The sequence below is a fragment of the Ornithorhynchus anatinus genome, chromosome 4 (assembly GCF_004115215.2).
Source record: "Ornithorhynchus anatinus isolate Pmale09 chromosome 4, mOrnAna1.pri.v4, whole genome shotgun sequence".
Taxonomy (NCBI): Eukaryota; Metazoa; Chordata; class Mammalia; order Monotremata; family Ornithorhynchidae; genus Ornithorhynchus; species Ornithorhynchus anatinus.
Window position 1 is genome coordinate 96,278,370 of NC_041731.1, and position 18,170 is coordinate 96,296,539.

Here is an 18,170-nt window from a genome sequence, read left to right on the forward strand (position 1 = left end):
AGAGTACGGGCTTAGGAGTCAGAGGTCGTGGGTTCTAATCCCAGCTCCACCGCTTATCAGCTGTACGACTTTGGGCAAATCACTTAACTTCTCTGTGCCTCAGGGACCTCATCTGTAAAATGGGGATTAAGACTGTTAGCCCGATGTGAGATAGCGTAATTATCTTGTATCTACCCCAGCACTTAGAACAGTGCTTGGCACACAGTAAGCGCTCAATAAATACGATTGAATTGAATGAATGAATACTAATCACTTGGGAGAGCACAGTATAACAAAAAATAGACACATTCCCTGCCCACAATGAGGTTACAGTCTAGAGGACAAATTTACATAGCTTTGCCACACACAAACACCCCTCCCAGCTCTCCCTTTAAGGTCAGCTGGACCTTAAGAGCCTCCCCAGCACATGGAATAATAATAATGTTGGTAATAATAATAATAGTAATGTTGGTATTTGTTAAGCGCTTACTATGTGCCGAGCACTGCTCTAAGCGCTGGGGCAGGTAGAGGGTCATCAGGTTGTCCCACGTGAGGCTCGCAGTCTTAATCCCCATTTTACAGATGAAGTAACTGAGGCACCGAGAAGTCAACTGGGTTGCCCCAAATCACACAGCTGACAGGTGGCAGAGCCGGGATTAGAACCCAAGACCTCTGACTCCTAAGCCCGGGCTCTTGCCACTGAGCCACGCTGCTTCTCTGGAAGAATAGAGAAGGCAAATCCCCATTAGCTCACTGGGGATTAAGTTTAAAGGCGGTGATGAGCAAATATCCAATGCTACTTCTGTGAGGTTGGGAATGAACCTAATCACTGAAATGTCAATTCTTCCTAGACCTAGTAGAAATTCTAGCCTACTTACTAACCTCTAATCAATCACAGAGAAGCAGCATGGCCTAGTGGATAGAGCCCGGGCCTGAGAGTCAGAAGGTCATGGGTTCTAAATCCGGCTCCCACCACTCGTCTGCTCTGTGACCTTAGGTAAGTCACTTCACTTCTCCGGGCCTCAGTTCCCTCATCAGTAAAATGGGGGTTAAGACTGTGAGCCCTAGGTGGGAAAGGGACCGTGTCCAACCCCATTCTAATCCCGGCTCCTCCAACCGTCTGCTATGTAACCTTAGGTAAGTCACTTAAATTCTCCATGCCTCAGTTCCCTCATCTGTAAAATGGGGATTAATTCATTCAATCAATCGTGTTTATTGAGCGCTTACTGTGTGCGGAGCACCGTACTGAGTGCTTGGAAAGTACAATTCGGCAACTGGGACAATCCCTACCCAACAATGGCTCACAGTCTAGAAGGGGGGAGTCAGACAACAAAACAAGTAGACAGGCATCGAGAGCATCAATATAAATAAACAGAAGTATAGCTATGTATACATCATTAATAAAATAAATACAATAAAAAATATGTAAATATATAAACAAGTGCTGAGGGGTGGGGAGGAGGGCAGAGCAGAGGGAGAGAGTCGGGGCGATGGGGAGGGGAGGAGGAGCAGAGGAAAAGGGGGGCTCAGTCTGGGAAGGCCTCCGGGAGGAGGTGAGCTCTCAGTAGAGCTTTGAAGGCGGGAGGAGAGTTAGTTTGGCGGAGGTGAGGAGGGAGGGCGTTCCGGGACCGCGGGAGGACGCGGCCCGGGGGTCGACGGCGGGATGGGCGAGACCGAGGGACGGCGAGGAGGTGGGCGGCGGAGGAGCGGAGTGTGCGGGGTGGGCGGTAGAAAGAGAGAAGGGAGGTGAGGTAGGAGGGGGCAAGGGGATGGAGAGCTTTGAAGCCAAGAGTGAGGAGTTTTTGCTTCATGCAAAGGTTGATAGGCAACTGCTGGGGGTTTTTGAGGAGAAGAGTGACATGCCCAGAGCATTTCTGTAGAAAGATAATCCGGGCAGCAGAGTGAAATATAGACTGAAGTGACTGTGAGCCCTACGTGGGACGGGGACTGTGTCCAACCCAACTGTATCTACCTCAGCGCTTAGAACAGTGCCTGGCACATAGTAAGTCCTTATCAAACACCGTAATTATCATTATTATTAACTGCTGAGAGGAAATTCAGCATTAGTGGGTAATAGGAATTCAGTCAATCGTATTAAGCGCTTGCTGTGTGCAGAGAAGTATATACTAAGCGCTTGGGAGAGGATGGCAGAGATGTTCCCTGCCCAGAGGGAGCTTAGAGTCTAGAAGAGGAAACAAGAATTAAAATAAATAATAGGTTCATAAGTACCGGTGGGGCCGAAGGTGGGGTGAATAAGGGCAATCCAAGGGCAAGGGTGACAGAGAAGGGAGAGGAAATAGAAGAAATGAGGGCTTAGTCACGGAAGGCCTCTTGGAGGAGGTGTGATTTAATAAGGCTTTGAAGGTGGGGACAGTGATGGTCTGTCGGAGATGAAGGGGGAAAGAGAGGCAGTGTGGCCCGAAAGAAAGAGCACTGGCCGGGGACTCAGAGGATCTGGGTTCTAATCCCGGCTCAGCCACTTGTCTGCGGTATAAACTGGAGCAAGTCGCAACTTCTCTGTGCCTCAGTTATCTCATCGTTAAAGATTAAGACTGTGAGCCCCAGGTGGGACGGAGGCTGTGTCCAACCTGATTACCTTATATCTACCCCAGTGCGTAGTACAGTGCTGGCATACTGTAAGCATTTAATACCACTTAAAAAAGCAAAAACAAAAAAAGGAGTTCCAGGCCGGAGGCAGGATGTGGGCGAGGAGCCAACGGAGAGGTCAACAAGATTAAGGTTCAGTGAATAGATTGGCATTAGAAGAGCAAAGTGAGTGTGCTAGGTTGTAGTAGAGAAGCAGCATGGCTCAGTGGAAAGAGCCCGGGCCTGGGAGTCAGAGGTCATGGGTTCGAATCCCGGCTCCTCTGCTTGTCAGCTGAGTGACCATGGGCAAGTCACTTAACTTCTCTGGGCCTCAGTTCCCTCATCTGTAAAATGGGGGTGAAGACCGTGAGCCCTACTTGGGACAACCCGATTACCTACACCAGCGCTTAGAACAGTGCTTGGCACATAGTAAGCGCTTAACAAATACCAACATTAGTAGTAGTAGTAGGAAAACAGTAAGGTATGATAGGAAGGAGGTGAGGGGAGTGACCGACTGCTTTAAATCCCATGGTAAAGAGTTTCCGTTTGATGCAGAGGTGGATGGGCAACCACTGGAGGTTCTCAAGGAGTGGGGATACATGGTTGAATGTATTTTTTTTTTAGAAAAATGATCCAGGCAGCAGAGCGTATCTGCCCATCATCACAAGGCAATTATGGCTTAAATTTGGATTCTGAAAACGTAGAATGAAAAAACCTATTCAAGCTATAGGCTGGCTCTCCACTGCCCGTAAACTCTCTCTATTGCAAGTAGCCAGACAGCGTTTATAGAGCCGTTAAAATGGTTTTAGGCTCCTATGTCTCAACACTCTACGCGTTTCAGTGCAGGAAGCGCTCTCTCTCTCTCTCCCCACAACTCATTAATGTGGCTCCAAAGCAACACCATCAATCTTACCCAGAAAAGGTACTTGGCCTGAATTCACTCTGACATTTAGGCTTAGAGTTTGGCAACCGCTTCAGCCTTTTGTTGTGTTGAAGAATGACAGACGGCTTTAGAAATGCAGACGTACCGGAATCCGAATCCACGGCCGATACACAGCACCGCCATCATTTTTAAACGGAACACCCAGCTGTGCATCGATTCATCGCGAGACCCCGGTACGACACTGTGGTCTAAAATACTCCAAGACGACGACCGAAGTGATTGAAATTGCAGTAGGGATGGAGATCGGCAGAATGAGGCAGACTGAGCCACTTGGAAGATTTCACATTATGAAGAGGTCTAGGACCTGTGAGGTCATTTAACTGGCACGTCCTCGGTGCTGCCTTCAATTTTCTTGCTGTAAACCCGACCTGACCCTATCTTTAATAATAATAATAATAACGTTGGTATTTGTTAAGCACTTACTATGTGCAGAGCACTGTTCTAAGAGCTGGGGCAGAAACAAGGGAATCAGGTTGTCCCACGTGGGGCTCACAGTCTTCATCCCCATTTTACAGATGAGGTAACTGAGGCCCAGAGAAGTGAAGTGACTTGCCCACAGTCACACAGCTGACAAGTGGCGGAGCCGGGATTCGAACCCATGACCTCTGACTCCAAAGCCCGGGCTCTTTCCACTGAGCCACGCTGCATCTTTCTTAGGTCAGCACTCAATTCCCCTAGCCACCCTCCACTCTGCCTCAGTCGGTCAATCGATTGTATTGATTGAGCTCTCACTGTGTGCAGAGCACTGTATTAAGCCCGGGCTTGGGAGTCAGAGGTCATGAGTTTGAATCCCGGCTCGGCCACTTGTCAGCTGTGTGACTGTGGGCAAGTCACTTCACTTCTCGGTGCCTCAATTACCTCATCTGTAAAATGGGGATTAACTGTGAGCCTCACGTGGGACGACCCGATGACCCTGTGACATCGTGGGATGACAGTGCTCGGCACATAGAAAGCGCTTAACAAATACCAACATTGTTATTATTACAATATAGCAATGTAATAGACATATTCCCTGCCCACACCGAGTTTACAATCTAGAGGGGGAGACAGACGTCACTAGAAATAAATGGCAGATACGGATTTAAGTCCTGAGGGGCTGGGACGGGGGAAATGCATGGCTTAGTGGAAAGAGCACGGCTTGGGAGTCAGAGGACGTGGGTTCTAATCCCGGCTCCGCCACTTTTCTGCTGTTTGACCTTAGGCAAGTCACTTAACGTCTCTGGGCCTCATTTACCTCACCTGTAAAAATGGGGATTAAAAACGGTGAGCGCCACGTGGGACAAGCTGATTACCCTGTATCTACCCCATCGCTTAGAACAGTGCTCAGCACATAGTAAATGCTTAACAAATACCATAATAATTATTATAATTACTTATTAGAAAGATTTTGTTGTAATTCAATATTAAGTCCAAGTTTTTTTCAAAATCTGACTAGAGAAGTTGTTTTTAAATGGCAGGTTAGCAGGTGCATATCTCCAAGAAGGAAAAACAAAAAAACAAAACACCATCAGATTTATGCTCTTTTGTCGACGTATCCCGAATCCCAAAATGGTGCAAATTACAGACATTTTTCAGGAAATAGTGGTTCTTTCTCAACTTGAAATAACTCAGTAGATTCCTCACCCAGCCAACCATATCTTTAATGAAAATGAAAAATGGTTTACCAGAACTCCGGAAAGCCATGCAGCAGCAGCATCAGTGGTTTACCCCTTTCTCCAGCCGCTACATAATGAAATCTTAACCCTGAATCCTGCAGAAGCAAAGAAAAGAGATGCTATACCAGATTCCAGTGTCGCTCAGGGCTCCCGAGACAATACATTTAGAGTTTCCATTTCAGTTTTTACACTCGTGTATTCACTTTTTCCCCAAAATAAAGAAATAAGCCCATTTGTCTAACAGGAAAGAAAACTCTCATTCTCTGATTCAAGACTGTCCGTTAATTTTGCCAAAACTTGTGGAATGCCAGAGACATTTAATTTATTGTCAATTACTTAGGAGAATCCAAACTTTTATTACGGTTTCAGGCGGCACCACCCTGACTCTCTGCATGAACTCTCCTTTTTCTGGAGGGAGCTTCTCTTCTCTGGTTCTCAACACGCACCGTCTTTATTCAGAATAAACTGCATCTTCTCAGTGACCTTCTTGGAGTATAGTTAAGATAAGAGTTTAACAAAGCCAAGTTCACCAGCAATCTAAAATATCACTTAGACACTCTCCGCCTTCGGCTTATCTTTAGTTTATCCCTTTGTCTGATGTTCTATCTGACCACCTCTATGCTTTCCCTTAGAATGTTCGACCTTGACTTGCACGTCTGTGTGTTTACACGGATGCTACGGTGAGCATTTGTTGAGCTTTCTTCCCTTCACAAAAACTGTCCCCTGTACTAATTTAGCATCAGTAATAACCGCGGTATTTATTAAGTGCTCACTATATGCCAGGTACTGTACTAAGCGCTGGGGTGGATACCAGCCGATTGGGTGGGACTCCTGTCCCCCATGGGGTTCACAGTCTCGATCCCCATTTTACAGATGAGGTAACTGAGGCACAGAGAAGTGAAGTCACTTGCCCAAGGTCACAGAACGAACAAGTGGCGGAGCCAGAATTAGAACTCATGAACAGCGTGGCTCAGTGGAAAGAGCACGGGCTGGGGAGTCAGAGGTCATGGGTTCAAATCCCGGCTCTGCCCCTTGCCAGCTCTGTGACTTTGGGCATGTCACCTCACTTCTCTGTGCCTCAGTTACTTCAGCTGTAAAATGGAAATTAAGACTGTGAGCCCCACGTGGGACAACCTGATCACCTTGTATCCTCCCCAGCGCTTAGAACAGTGTTTGGCACATAGTAAGCGTTTAACAAATGCCATCATTATTATTATTATTAAGAAGCAGCGTGGCTCAGTGGAAAGAGCCCGAGTTTGGGAGTCAGAGGTCATGGGTTCTAATCCCGGCTCTGCCGCCTGTCAGCTGTGTGACTTTGGGCAAGTCGCTTCACTTCTCTGTGCCTCAGTTACCTCATCTATAAAATGGGGGTTAAAACCGTGAGCTCCAAGTGCGACAACCTGATGACCTGTATCCCCCCCAACGCTTAGAAGAGGGCTTAACAAATGCCATCATCAGCATTATTATCATGACCTTCCGACTCCCAGGCTCGGGATTCTCCCGCATCGTCACCATTTATGACTTTCAACCTACTGATACGTCACATTTCATCACAGTCAGATTTCACAGGGCATAAAAACAACTCTTCTTGAATAAATCTTCCTATCTTGTTTACCTTCAAGTTTTTCCTTTTGCTCAGCATGCCAGTCAGCATCTGTGCCATCAGTTGCATAATTCACACTTTCCCATTTTCCCCCCATTTTTTTTTAAGGTCTCTGCCACCCACATTAGAATTCTAAGTTGGATCTTCCGAGTTCCGTTCACCTTGCTGCCTGTTTTTCCTCAGCCTGTCATTACGGAGTGAAACGCCGATAGAGGATTGCTCCGGTTGCTTCGGGTTTCGCTTTATACGTGGGCGAGGTCTGCCCACGGAAAGAAGAGGCCCAAGAGTGAGACGGGCGCAGGAATTCATGCGGCAAAAAGAAGGGGGAGAAAGACGGAGGGAGCAACTGAAAAGGGGGCCTAATTTGGCACCGAAAAATCAGAAATAAACGAAAAGCAAAAGGCAGATCGAGAGCTAATGGGCTCTGTCTCTTGGACCCCCGGGGTGCGTGTAGTAGACGCCTCAACTTGCTGAAAATCTGGGGCCTGCCCCAGTCCAGAGCCGTGCCCTGGGAGTGTGGGAGCCGTAGCCAACTGGACAGCTGGACGCTCAACTCGCCAGAACGTCAATAGAAGCGGTGTCCTAGCGGATGGAGCACGCACGGGCCTGGGAGTCAGTCAGAAGGTCGCGGGTCCGATCCCACAATCACCGCCTGTCTGCTCTGTGACCTCGGGCGAGACACTCCACTTCTGGGAAGCAGCATGGTCTAGCGGAGAGAGCACGGGCCCGGGAGTCAGGAGGACCTGGGTTCTAATCCCGGCTCCGCCACCGGTCTGCTGTGAGGCCCGAGGCAGGTCACTTCACTTTTCTGGGCCTCGGTGACCTCATCTGTAAAATGGGGATTTAAGACCGTGAGCCCCACGTGAGACAGGGACTGTATCCGACCTGATGCGCTCTATCTACCCCAGCGCTCAGAACAGTGCTTGACACATAGTAAGCGCTTTACAGATGTCATCGTTAATAAAAATTATCACGACGATGTTATAATCATCGTTATTCTCTGGGCCTCGGTTACCTCATCTGTAAAACGGGGATTGAGTTCGTGAGCCCCACGTGAGACGGGGACTACGTCCAGCTCAATTTGCTTGTACCAGCCCAGCGCTTAGTAGAGTGCCTGGCACATAATAAGCACTTAGCTTCCCAGACTAATCCCTCCCTTTTCCTCAATTCCCCCCTCCCTCCCATCACCCTGACTCGCCCCCTTTGCTCGATCCCCCTCCGCGCCCCGAAGGACTTGTTGTAGATAGGTACATATCTATAACTCTATTTATTTACATTAATGCCTGTTTACTTGTTCCGACGTGTATACCTATCTATAATTCTACTTATTTATCTTGATGCTATCGATGCCTGTTTACTTGTCGTGATGTCCGTCTCCCCCCTTCTAGACTGTAAGCCCGCTGCGGGCGGGGATCGTCTCTCGGCTGAATTGTACTTTTCAGGCGCTTAGTACAGTGCTCTGCACACGGTATTCGCTCGATAAATACGACTGAACGAATGAAAAAATACCATCAGTAGTAGGAGGATCATTGTTCTCATCAATGTTGCGGTGGAGCGAGGTTTCCAACTAAGGATGGGCCATATAAGCTCCCAAACCCCGTCCTCTGCCTTGTGTGGACGACACGACCATCCTTCCCGTCTCACGAGCCCGCAACCTCGGTGTCATTCATGACTCTGCTCTCTCTGTCAGCCCACACATCCGATCCGTCACCAAAACCTGCCGGTCTCGCCTTCACAGCATCGCCAAGATCCGCCCTTTCCTCTCCACCCAAACTGCTACCTTGCTGGTACAAGCTCTCACAATATCCTGCCTGGATTATTGCATCAGCCTCCCCTTGGATCTCCCATCCTCCTGTCTCTCCCTGCTCCACTCCGCTGCTCGGATTATCTTTCTGCAGACACGCTCTGGGCCTGTCACTCCCCTCCTCAAAAACCTCCAGTGGTTACCTATCGACCTTCGCATGAAGCAAAAACTCCTCACTCTAGGCTTCGAGGCTCTCCGTCACCTCGCCCCTTCCTACCTCTCCTCCCTCCTCTCTTTCCGCCGCCCACCCCGCACGCTCCGCTCCTCCGCCGCCCGCCTCCTCGCCGTCCCCCGGTCTCGCCCGTCCCGCCGTCGACCCCCGGGCCGCGTCCTCCCGCGGTCCCGGGACGCCCTCCCTCCTCACCTCCGCCAAACTGACTCTCTTCCCCTCTTCGAAGCCCTACTGAGAGCTCACCTCCTCCGGGAGGCCTTCCCAGACTGAGCCTTGCCTTCCCCCTGTTCCTCCTCCCCTCCCCATCGCCCCGACTCCCTCTGCTCTACCTCCTTCCCCTCCCCATAGCACTTGTATATAATTGTACATATTTATTGTTCTATTCTATTAATGATATGCCTTTATCTAGGGTTCTATTGATCTATTTTGATGGTACTGGTGCCTGTCTACTTGAGAAGCAGCGTAGCTCAGTGGAAAGAGCACGGGTTTTGGAGTCAGAGGTCATGGGTTCGACTCCCGGCTCTGTCACTTGGCAGCTGTGTGACTTTGGGCACGTCACTTAACTTCTCGGTGCCTCAGTTCCCTCATCTGTAAAATGGGGATTAAGACTGTGAGCCCCACATGGGACAACCTGATTCCCCTGTGTCTACCCCAGCGTTTAGAACAGTGCTCGGCACATAGTAAGCACTTAACAAATACCAAACAAATACTGCTTTCTGTCTCCCCTTCCTAAACTGTGAACCTGTCGTTGGGCAGGGATTGTCTCTGTCTGTTGCCGTGTTGTACTTTCCAAGTGCTTAGCACAGTGCTCTGCCCACAGTAAGTGCTCAATAAATACTACTGAATGAAGCCTGGTGAATAATGTTGGTATTTGTTAAGCGCTTACTATGTGCAGAGCACTGTTCTAAGCGCCGGGGGAGATACAGGGTCATCGGGTCGTCCCACGTGAGGCTCACAGTTAATCCCCATTTTACAGATGAGGGAACTGAGGCCCAGAGAAGGGAAGTGACTCGCCCACAGTCACACAGCTGACAAGCGGCAGAGCTGGGATTCGAACTCATGACCTCTGACTCCCAAGCCCAGGCTCTTTCCACTGAGCCACGCCGCTTCTCTGGTTGCCCCTTTGGGCTGCTGGGACCTTGTCGTTCCAGAAGGTGCAAGGATATTTATGCCCAACACAAGTGCCTGGCCGTGCAGGGATCTAGAGGCACCATCTCCGCGTGAGTTCCGGAAGCAGGGAGAGAAGGGCCCGTCCCCTCCTGGCTCTAGCCCACCCCCCCTCTCGCTGCCGAGGCCCACAGCCTCCGTCACACATCCCAGAAGCGGCCCGGCCTGATGGCAAGGGCGCGGGCTTGGGAGTCGGAAGGACCCGGGTTCTGATCCCGCCCCCGCCACCTCTCTGCTGTGTGACCTCGGGCAAGTCACTCTGCTTCTCTAGACCGTAAGCCCGGCGTGGGCAGGGATGGTCTCTAGTGCCGCATGGCACTTTCCAAGCGTTCGGTACAGTGCTCTGCACCCGGCTCGATCAATACGGCCGAACGAATGAATTCTCCGGGCCTCAGTTCCCTCATCCGTCAGACGGGGATTAAGACCGTGAGCCCCACGTGGGACAGGGACCGCGTCCACTCTGACGACCTCGTAGCTACCCCGGTGTCTAGAACGGCGCACGCCCTACGGTCGGCACTTAACCCATACCGTTATCATTAGAGGTGTTGGGAAATTCTAAATCGCTGACATTCGCTATTCCTATTCCCCTCTGCGCCTTCAGTTTTCTTCTTTTTCCCCGCTTCGAAGAAAGTGCCGGTGAATTCGAAGGCTAAAAATTCCCGGGTCATCTGAGGATGCACAGCAACCGTCTCCACCGACCGATCTGGACTCCGGCTCTCGGGCGAATCCCTCCGTCCGCCTCCCGTCCCCCCGGGCGAGGTGGGCAGAGGTCAGTCTCCCGCATCCATAGCCCGTCCAGCCAATCGTCCATCCGTCCCATCCATCCCATCCATCCATCGGGCCTGGGACTTGGAGGGCACCAAAGCGACCTCCCCCAAACAGGCTCTCTTCCTGCCAGGGGAAGACGACCCCTTGGCCATCCCCGTTTCAACCGCAAAGCCGGCAGATCCGGGCTGGACACCCCCCGGATACCCCCTTCCCCCTCCGGGCCAGCTTGCCAAAGCACCCCGCTCTCTGGCTTTTCTCCCCTTTCTCCTTTCACAACACACACGCCCGGGTACACGCTGGGGACCTCACACAGTCACACGACACACTCCAAATGCGGCCAATGAACCCAGTGCTCAAGCACAAGGTACACGGCACTCCGTCTCACAGGCACACACACACACACACACGCACCGAGTCACAACAGACGACGCGCAGCCTGAGTCACCATACACGGCCCCCACCCCAGAGGCCAGTCCTGCCCCCGGAGACCCCGGCAACCAGAGACCCAGGCCGCCAGAGACCCCGGAGATTCCGCCCCGCGGAGACCCCGGCCACCAGAGATCCCGGAGACCCCGGCGACCCCAGAGACCCAGTCCCCCAGAGACCCGGGCCCCCAGAGACCCCAGAGACCCAGTCCCCCAGAGACCCGGGCCCCCAGAGACTCCAGAGACCCAGTCCCCCAGAGAGCCGGGCCCCCAGAGACCCCAGAGATCCAGTCCCCCAGAGACCCGGGCCCCCAGAGACCCCAGGGCCCCAGAGATCCCAGAGACCTAGGCCCCTAGGGACCCAGGCCACCAGAGACCCCGGCCCCCGGAGCCCCCAGAAACCCCGGGATCCCAGCCCCCGGAGACTCCAGAGATCCCGGGCCCCAGAGACCTCAGAGATCCAGCGCTTAGTACAGTACTTGGCACATAGTAAGTGCTTAACAAGTACCATCATTATTATTATTATTCCGGCCCGCGGAGACCCCAGCCCCCAGAGACCCCGGCCCCCAGGGATCCAGGAGATCCCGGGCCCCAGAGATCCCAGAGACCCCAGAGACCCCGGCCTTATGAGACCCCGACCCCTAGGGACCCCAGAGTCCCCTGTTCCCCAGAGACTCCAGCCGACGGGGACCCCGGCCCCTAGGGACCTCAGAGGCCCAGGAGACCCCTGTCCCCCAGAGACCCCGGCCGGCAGAGACTCCGGCCCCTAGGGGCCCCAGAGGCCCAGGAGACCACTGCCCCCAGAGACCCAGGCCGACAGAGACCCCGGCCCCTAGGGACTTCAGAGGCCCAGGAGACCCCGGCCCGCAGAGACCCCTGGCCGCAGGGACCCCGGCGTGCAGAGACCCCCAACCCCCAGAGACCCCGGCCGGCAGAGTCCCTGGCTCCTAGGGACCTCAGAGGCCCAGGAGGCCCCCGCCCCCGGGGACTCCGGCTTGCGGAGACCCCCCCCCACCCCCAGAGACCCCGGCCGACAGAGACCCCTGCCCCCAGGGACCCCGGGCCACAGAGACCCCTGCCCCTAGGGATCCCAGAGGCCCAGGAGACCCCTGACCCTAGGGACCCCAGAGGCCCAGGAGACCCCTGCCCCCAGAGACCCATGTCCCCAGAGACCCCTGCCCCCAGGGACCTCGGCCCGCAGAGACCCCGGCCCCTAGGGATCCCAGAGGCCCAGGAGACCCCTGCCCCCAGAGACCCTTGCCCCCAGAGACCCCGGCCGGCAGCGACCCCTGCCCCCAGAGACTCCGGCCGACAGAGACCTCGGCCCCTAGGGACCCCAGAGGCCCAGGAGACCCCCGCCCCCAGAGACCCCGGCGACAGAGATCCTCGGCCCCTAGGGACCCCCGAGGCCCAGGAGACCCCGGCCCCCAGAGACCCCCCCCACCCCCAGAGACCCCGGCCGCCAGAGACCCCTGTCCCTAGGGACCCCCGAGGCCCAGGCGACCCCGGCCCCCGGGGACCCCGGCCCGCAGGGACCCCCCCCCCCCCCCGCCCCAACCCCAGAGACCCCGGCCGCCAGAGACCCCCTCGCCCCCCGGGGCCCCCCGGCCGTGCCCTCGGGGGGCGGTCTGACCTTGCAGGTGAGGTAACAGTGGGTGCCGAGGGCGGGGCGCGCCAGGCAGGCGGGGGGCCGCGGGGGCGGGCGGGGGGCTCTGGGGCGGGCCAGGCCCCGGGCCAGGAGCAGCAGGCGCAGCCCGCCCAGCACGGCGCAGTAGCCGCACACCAGCGCCCACAGCCACAGCCGCCGCGCCCACCCCCGGACCCGGACCCCCAAGCCCCGCCACCCCCACATCCCCCCCTCCCCGCCCACCCCGCCACCACCCAGCGCAGCGCTCCGCGCAGGGTCCCGACCGCGGCGCCCCACAGCCGGGGGAGCGGGGGAGGAGCCTCCCCGCCGGCCCGCCCCCCGCCGCCCCCCGCCCCCCGGCCGCCCATCCGCAGGAGGGGACGGGGCACCGTCGACGGGGGACAGGAGAGGGGACGGGATGGGATGGGATGGGATGGGATGGGGCTAGGGAGGGGAGAGAATAGGGGATGGGGAGAGGGGACGGGAGGGGAGAGGGGAGAGGAGACGGGGATGGATAGGGGAGAGGTGATGGGGAGAGGGTGGGATGGGGAGAGGGGATGGGATAGGGGAGAGGAGATAGGGGGAGAGGAGATAGGGGATGGGGAGGGGGGAGAGGAGATCGGGGAGAGGGTGGGATGGGGAGAGGGGATGGGATAGGGGAGAGGGGAGAGGGGAGAGGGGATGGGGAGAAGGGAGAGGAGATAGGGGAGAGGGGATGGGGGATGGGATAGGGGAAAAGGGAGAGGGGATAGGGGAGAGGGGAGAGGAGATAGGGGAGAGGGGATGGGGGATGGGATAGGGGAGAAGGGAGAGGGGATAGGGGATGGGGATGGGGAGAGGGGAGAGGGGAGAGGGGAGAGGGAGGGGATAGGATAGGGGATGGGGGATGGGATGGAGATAGGGGATGGGGATAGGGGATAGGGAGGGGAGAGGAGAGAGGGGATAGAGGATGGGGAGAGGAGATAGGGGATAGGGTGGGATGGGGATAGGGGATAGGATAGGGGATAGGGTGGGATAGGGGATAGGGGATGGGATAAGGGATAGGGAGGGGATGGGATAAGGGATAGAGAGGGGATAGAATAGGGGATGGGGAGAGGGGAGAGGGCATAAGGGATGGGATAGGAGATAGGGGATGGGAATAGGGTATAGGATGGAACGGGGATAGGGGATGGGATGGGGATGGGGAAGGAATAGGGGATAGGATAGGGGATAGGATGGAACGGGGATAGGGGATGGGATGGGGATGGGGAAGGAATAGGGGATAGGATAGGGGATAGGATGGGATGGGGATGGGACGGGGATGGGGAAGGAATAGGGGATAGGATGGGATGGGGATGGGACGGGGATGGGGAAGGAGAAGGAATAGGGGATAAGATGGGATGGGGATGGGGAAGGAGAAGGGATAGGGGATCGGGGATGGGACAGGGATAGGGGATGGGATGGGATAGGGATAGGGATAAGGGATGGGATAGGGGTTGGGATAAGATTATGGGATGGGATAAGCGTGGCTTAGTGGAAAGAGCACGGGCTTGGCAATCAGAGGTCGTGGGTCCTAATCCCGCCTCCGCCACTTGTCCGCTGTGTGACTTGGGGCGAGTCACTTGACTTCTCTGGGCCTCGGTGACCCCATCTGGAAAATAGGGACAATCCCTGCCCAGTAACGGGCTCACGCTCTAAACGGGGCAGACAGACAACAAAACAAAACAGAACCAAACAAAACAAGTATTCTGGCATAGATATCATCAAGATAAATAGAATCATAGATATATATATATATACACCTCATTAACAAAATAAATAGAGCAATAAATAATATATACAAACATACATATATATATATATATACACACAAGTGCTGTGGGGAGGGGAAGGGGGAAGAGCAGAGGGCGGGAGAAGGGGGAATGGGAGGGAGGGGGAGCAGAGAGAAAGGGGGGCTCAGTGTGGGAAGGCCTCCTGGAGGAGGTGAGCTCTCAGTAGGGCTTCGAAGAGGGGAAGAGAGTTAGTTTGGCAGAGGTGAGGAGGGAGGGCATTCCAGGACAGTGGGAGGACGTGGCCCGGGGGTCGACGGCGGGACGGGCGCGAACGGGAGACGGTGAGGAGGTGAGTGGTGGCAGAGGAGCAAAGTGTGCAGGGTGGGCTGGAGAAGGAGAGAAGGGAGGTGAGGTAGGAGGGGGTAAGGGGATGGAGAGATCTGAAGCCAGGAGTGAAGAGTTTTTGCTTCGTGCGGAGGTCGATAGGCAACCACTGGAGGTTTTTGAGGAGGGGAGTGACAGGCCCAGAGCGTTTCTGCAGGAAGATGAGCCGGGCAGCGGAGTGAAGAATAGACTGGAGCGGGGAGAGACGGGAGGAAGGGAGATCGGAGAGGAGGCTGACACGATAATCCAGTTGGGATATTATGAGAGCTTGTACCAGCACGATAGCCGTTTGGATGGAGAGGAAAGGTCGGATCTTGGAGATGTTGTGAAGACCGGCAGGTGTCGGTGACGGATTAGATGTGTGGGGTGAATGAAAAAGCAGAGTCAAGGAGGACACCGAGGTTGCGGGCCTGTGAGACGGGAAGGATGGTCTTAACGCCCACAGTGACAGGGAAGTCAGGGAGAGGACAGGGAAGTAGCTCAGTTTTGGACATGTTGAGTTTTCGGTGGCGGGCAGACATCCAGGTGGAGACGTCCTGGAGGCAGGGGGAGATACGCGCCTGGAGGCCGGGGGAGAGGACAGGAGAGTAGATGTAGATTTGGGTGTCATCTGCGTAGAGATGATAGTTGAAGCCGGGGGAGCGAATGAGGAGAATGAGAGGCTTTTCAGAGTAAGGTAGAATTTTGACTTCCTGGGATTGATTCTTGCCGACTGCACCACGACTCTTGTTCTCAACTGTCGTCTCAGAAAGATTTCTCTATCTAACTGTCGACCCAAGGCTATGGTGTTGACGGAAAATAGCCCACCCCCTCCTCCCCAAACACACACAGCCAACAGGGTAGGAGGTAGAGGAGGAACCTGCGAAAGAGATTGAGAAGACGCAGCCCGAGACAGAAGAACAGGGAGAGGACAGCGTCAGTCGAAACCAAGGTTAAAAATGTTTCCAGGAGGTATCTGAGAGATCAAGTAGGGTTAGGTGGAGTAGGGGCCGTTGGATTGGGCAAGAAAGAGGTCATCAGTGACCTTAGAGAGGGCGGATTCCATGGAGTGGAAGCTGGAGTGGAGGGAATCAAGAACTGGAGAGGAAGTGGAGGTGGACTCATGGAATTTGGAGAGGAAAGGTAGGAGGGTGATGGGGTGATATCTGGAGGGAGCAGAGGGCTCAAAGCGGGGTTTGGGGGGTTTTCAGGTTGGGGAGAAGAAGCAGGTGAGAAGGATGAGATGTTAGAAGGGGCTTGGTGGATGGTGATTTTTGCTCTGTGGGTCAGAGACCACCGATAGTCTCATACCAGTGGGGGATGAGGCCGCACCTCTACCTAGGAATCCATGATCTTACTGGGCCTCGTCACGTTCGCCTCTTGTTGGGGTGGTAACAACACTGGCAGGGAAGCAATGGCTTCTGTGGTTCTTACGGGGACTCACGATAATAATACTAATAATGTTGGTATTTGTTAAGCGCTTACTTTGTGCCAAGCACCGTTCTAAGCACTGGGGTAGATACAAGGTCATCAGGTTGTCCCACGTGGGGCTCACGGTCGTAATCCCCCTTTTACAGATGAGATAACTGAGGCACAGAGAAGTTAAGTGACTTGCCCAAGGTCCCACAGCTGACAAGTGGAGGAGCCGGGATTAGACTGACTCCAAAGCCCGGGCTCTTTCTCTGTACAGGGTCGGTGTCGGCAACCGTGTTTACCTAAGTATGTAATTCATATTTATTGGTTTCTATTTATATAGCTGTCCCTGGTCCTTGAACTCCAGTTGTCAGATGGGCTTAGGGGTGCACGTGCCTGAAAAAGCCGATATGGGATCCACAACCCCAGCTGTGGTGTGCACGCAAAGAAGGCTGTCCCTTGTTGCGTGGCCATGAATGATGTTTTGTAGTGCCTGGCCCGGTTTTTGTTTTTAGGCTCTTTGTTTCTCCATCCTTTGGCAATTTTTGTTCCAAGGGAGCTGCTACTGTCTTGACTGCGGTGCCCTCATAACAACGATAATAATAATGACGATATTTGTGAAGCGCTTACTATGGACCAAGCACTGTTTTTAAGCACGGGGTGGATACAAGGTAATCGGGTTGTCCCACATGGGGCTCACAGTCTTAATCCTCATTTTACAGATGAGGTAACGGGCATAGAGAAGTGAAGTGACTTGCCCCAAGTCACACAGCTGACAAATGGCGGAGCCAGGATTAGAACCCGCAAAAACAAAACAAAAACTCCTCACTCATGGCTTCAAAGCTCTCCATCCCCTTGCCCCCTACCTCTCCTCCCTTCTCTTTTTCCACCGCCCACCCCGCACGCTCCGCACCTCCGCCGCCCACCTCCTCGCCGTCCCTCGGTCTCGCCTATCCCGCCGTCGACCCCTGGGCCACGTCCTCCCGCGGTCCCGGAATGCCCTCCCTCCTCACCTCTGCCAAACTGACTCTCTTCCCCTCTTCAAAGCCCTACTGAGAGCTCACCTCCTCCAAGAAGCCTTCCCAGACTGAGCTTCCCCTTTCCCTCTGCTCCCTCCCCCTTCACTTCCCCTCAGCTGAGCCCCCTTTCCCTCTGCTCCCCCTCTCCCTTCCCCTCAGCACTGTGCTCATTTGTATATATTTTTATTACCCTGTTTATTTTGTTAATGAGGTGTCCATCCTCTTGATTCTATTTATCGTGACTAAGTGGTCTTGTTTTTGTCCGTCTGTCACCCCGATCGGACTGTAAGCCCATCATTGGGCAGGGATTGTCTCTGTTGCCGAACTGTACATTCCAAGCACTTAGTACAGTGTTCTGCACACAGTAAGCGCTCAATAAATACTACTGAATGAATGAATGAACCCATGACCTTGGACTCCCAAGCCCGGGCTCTTTCCTTTGAGCCACGCGGCGTCTCATGCTGGCCTACCCGTGGCAACGGAACGCCCGTTATCGTCAGGAATTGATGGATGCTGTTCTGAAGAGAGGAGCCCTCTCCAAAGCTAAGCACACCCAGCAACCTTTCATCTAGTAGTCTAGTTTCATTTAATGCTATTATTTAGACTCCTTACCCTCTAGAACTCATCTTCCCTCCCAAGACCTCTCTTCCACTTAACTTTCCCAACACCGTCGACGCCTTGCTCTCTGAAACCCGCAACCCCGTCCTGGGCCTTGACGGCCACCCTTTCTTTCAACTCATAAGCGATCTGTCACAAAATCCTTCCGGAGTTTTCTCTATACTTTCAGATCCACATCTTCCTCTTCATCCAAATGGCCACCGAAATCATCCAGACACTTGAACCTCCGTCTACGAGTCTCTACCCCCTCCGCACTTCACTCCCCTTTTCCAGATCA

At 54.1% G+C, this 18,170-nt stretch overlaps 1 protein-coding gene across 2 annotated transcripts in view; it reads right to left on the reverse strand.

Moving 5' to 3' along the window:
* EPHX4 (epoxide hydrolase 4) overlaps window positions 1-12,914 on the reverse strand; it is a 32,367-nt gene extending 19,453 nt beyond the window's left edge. The window contains exons 1-2 of one of the 2 annotated variants that reach the window (XM_029063581.2): window positions 12,736-12,914; window positions 5,173-5,258 (exon numbers count right to left, since the gene is read on the reverse strand). In XM_029063581.2, coding sequence (XP_028919414.2) covers window positions 5,173-5,204 — 32 coding nt within the window. In that variant the 5' untranslated portion in view covers window positions 5,205-5,258; window positions 12,736-12,914. Of the gene's footprint in view, window positions 1-5,172; window positions 5,259-10,437; window positions 11,187-12,735 lie in introns of those variants that run through there. The other variant, XM_039911869.1, reaches the window with a different exon arrangement.
* Between the last annotated feature and the right edge of the window lie 5,256 nt (window positions 12,915-18,170).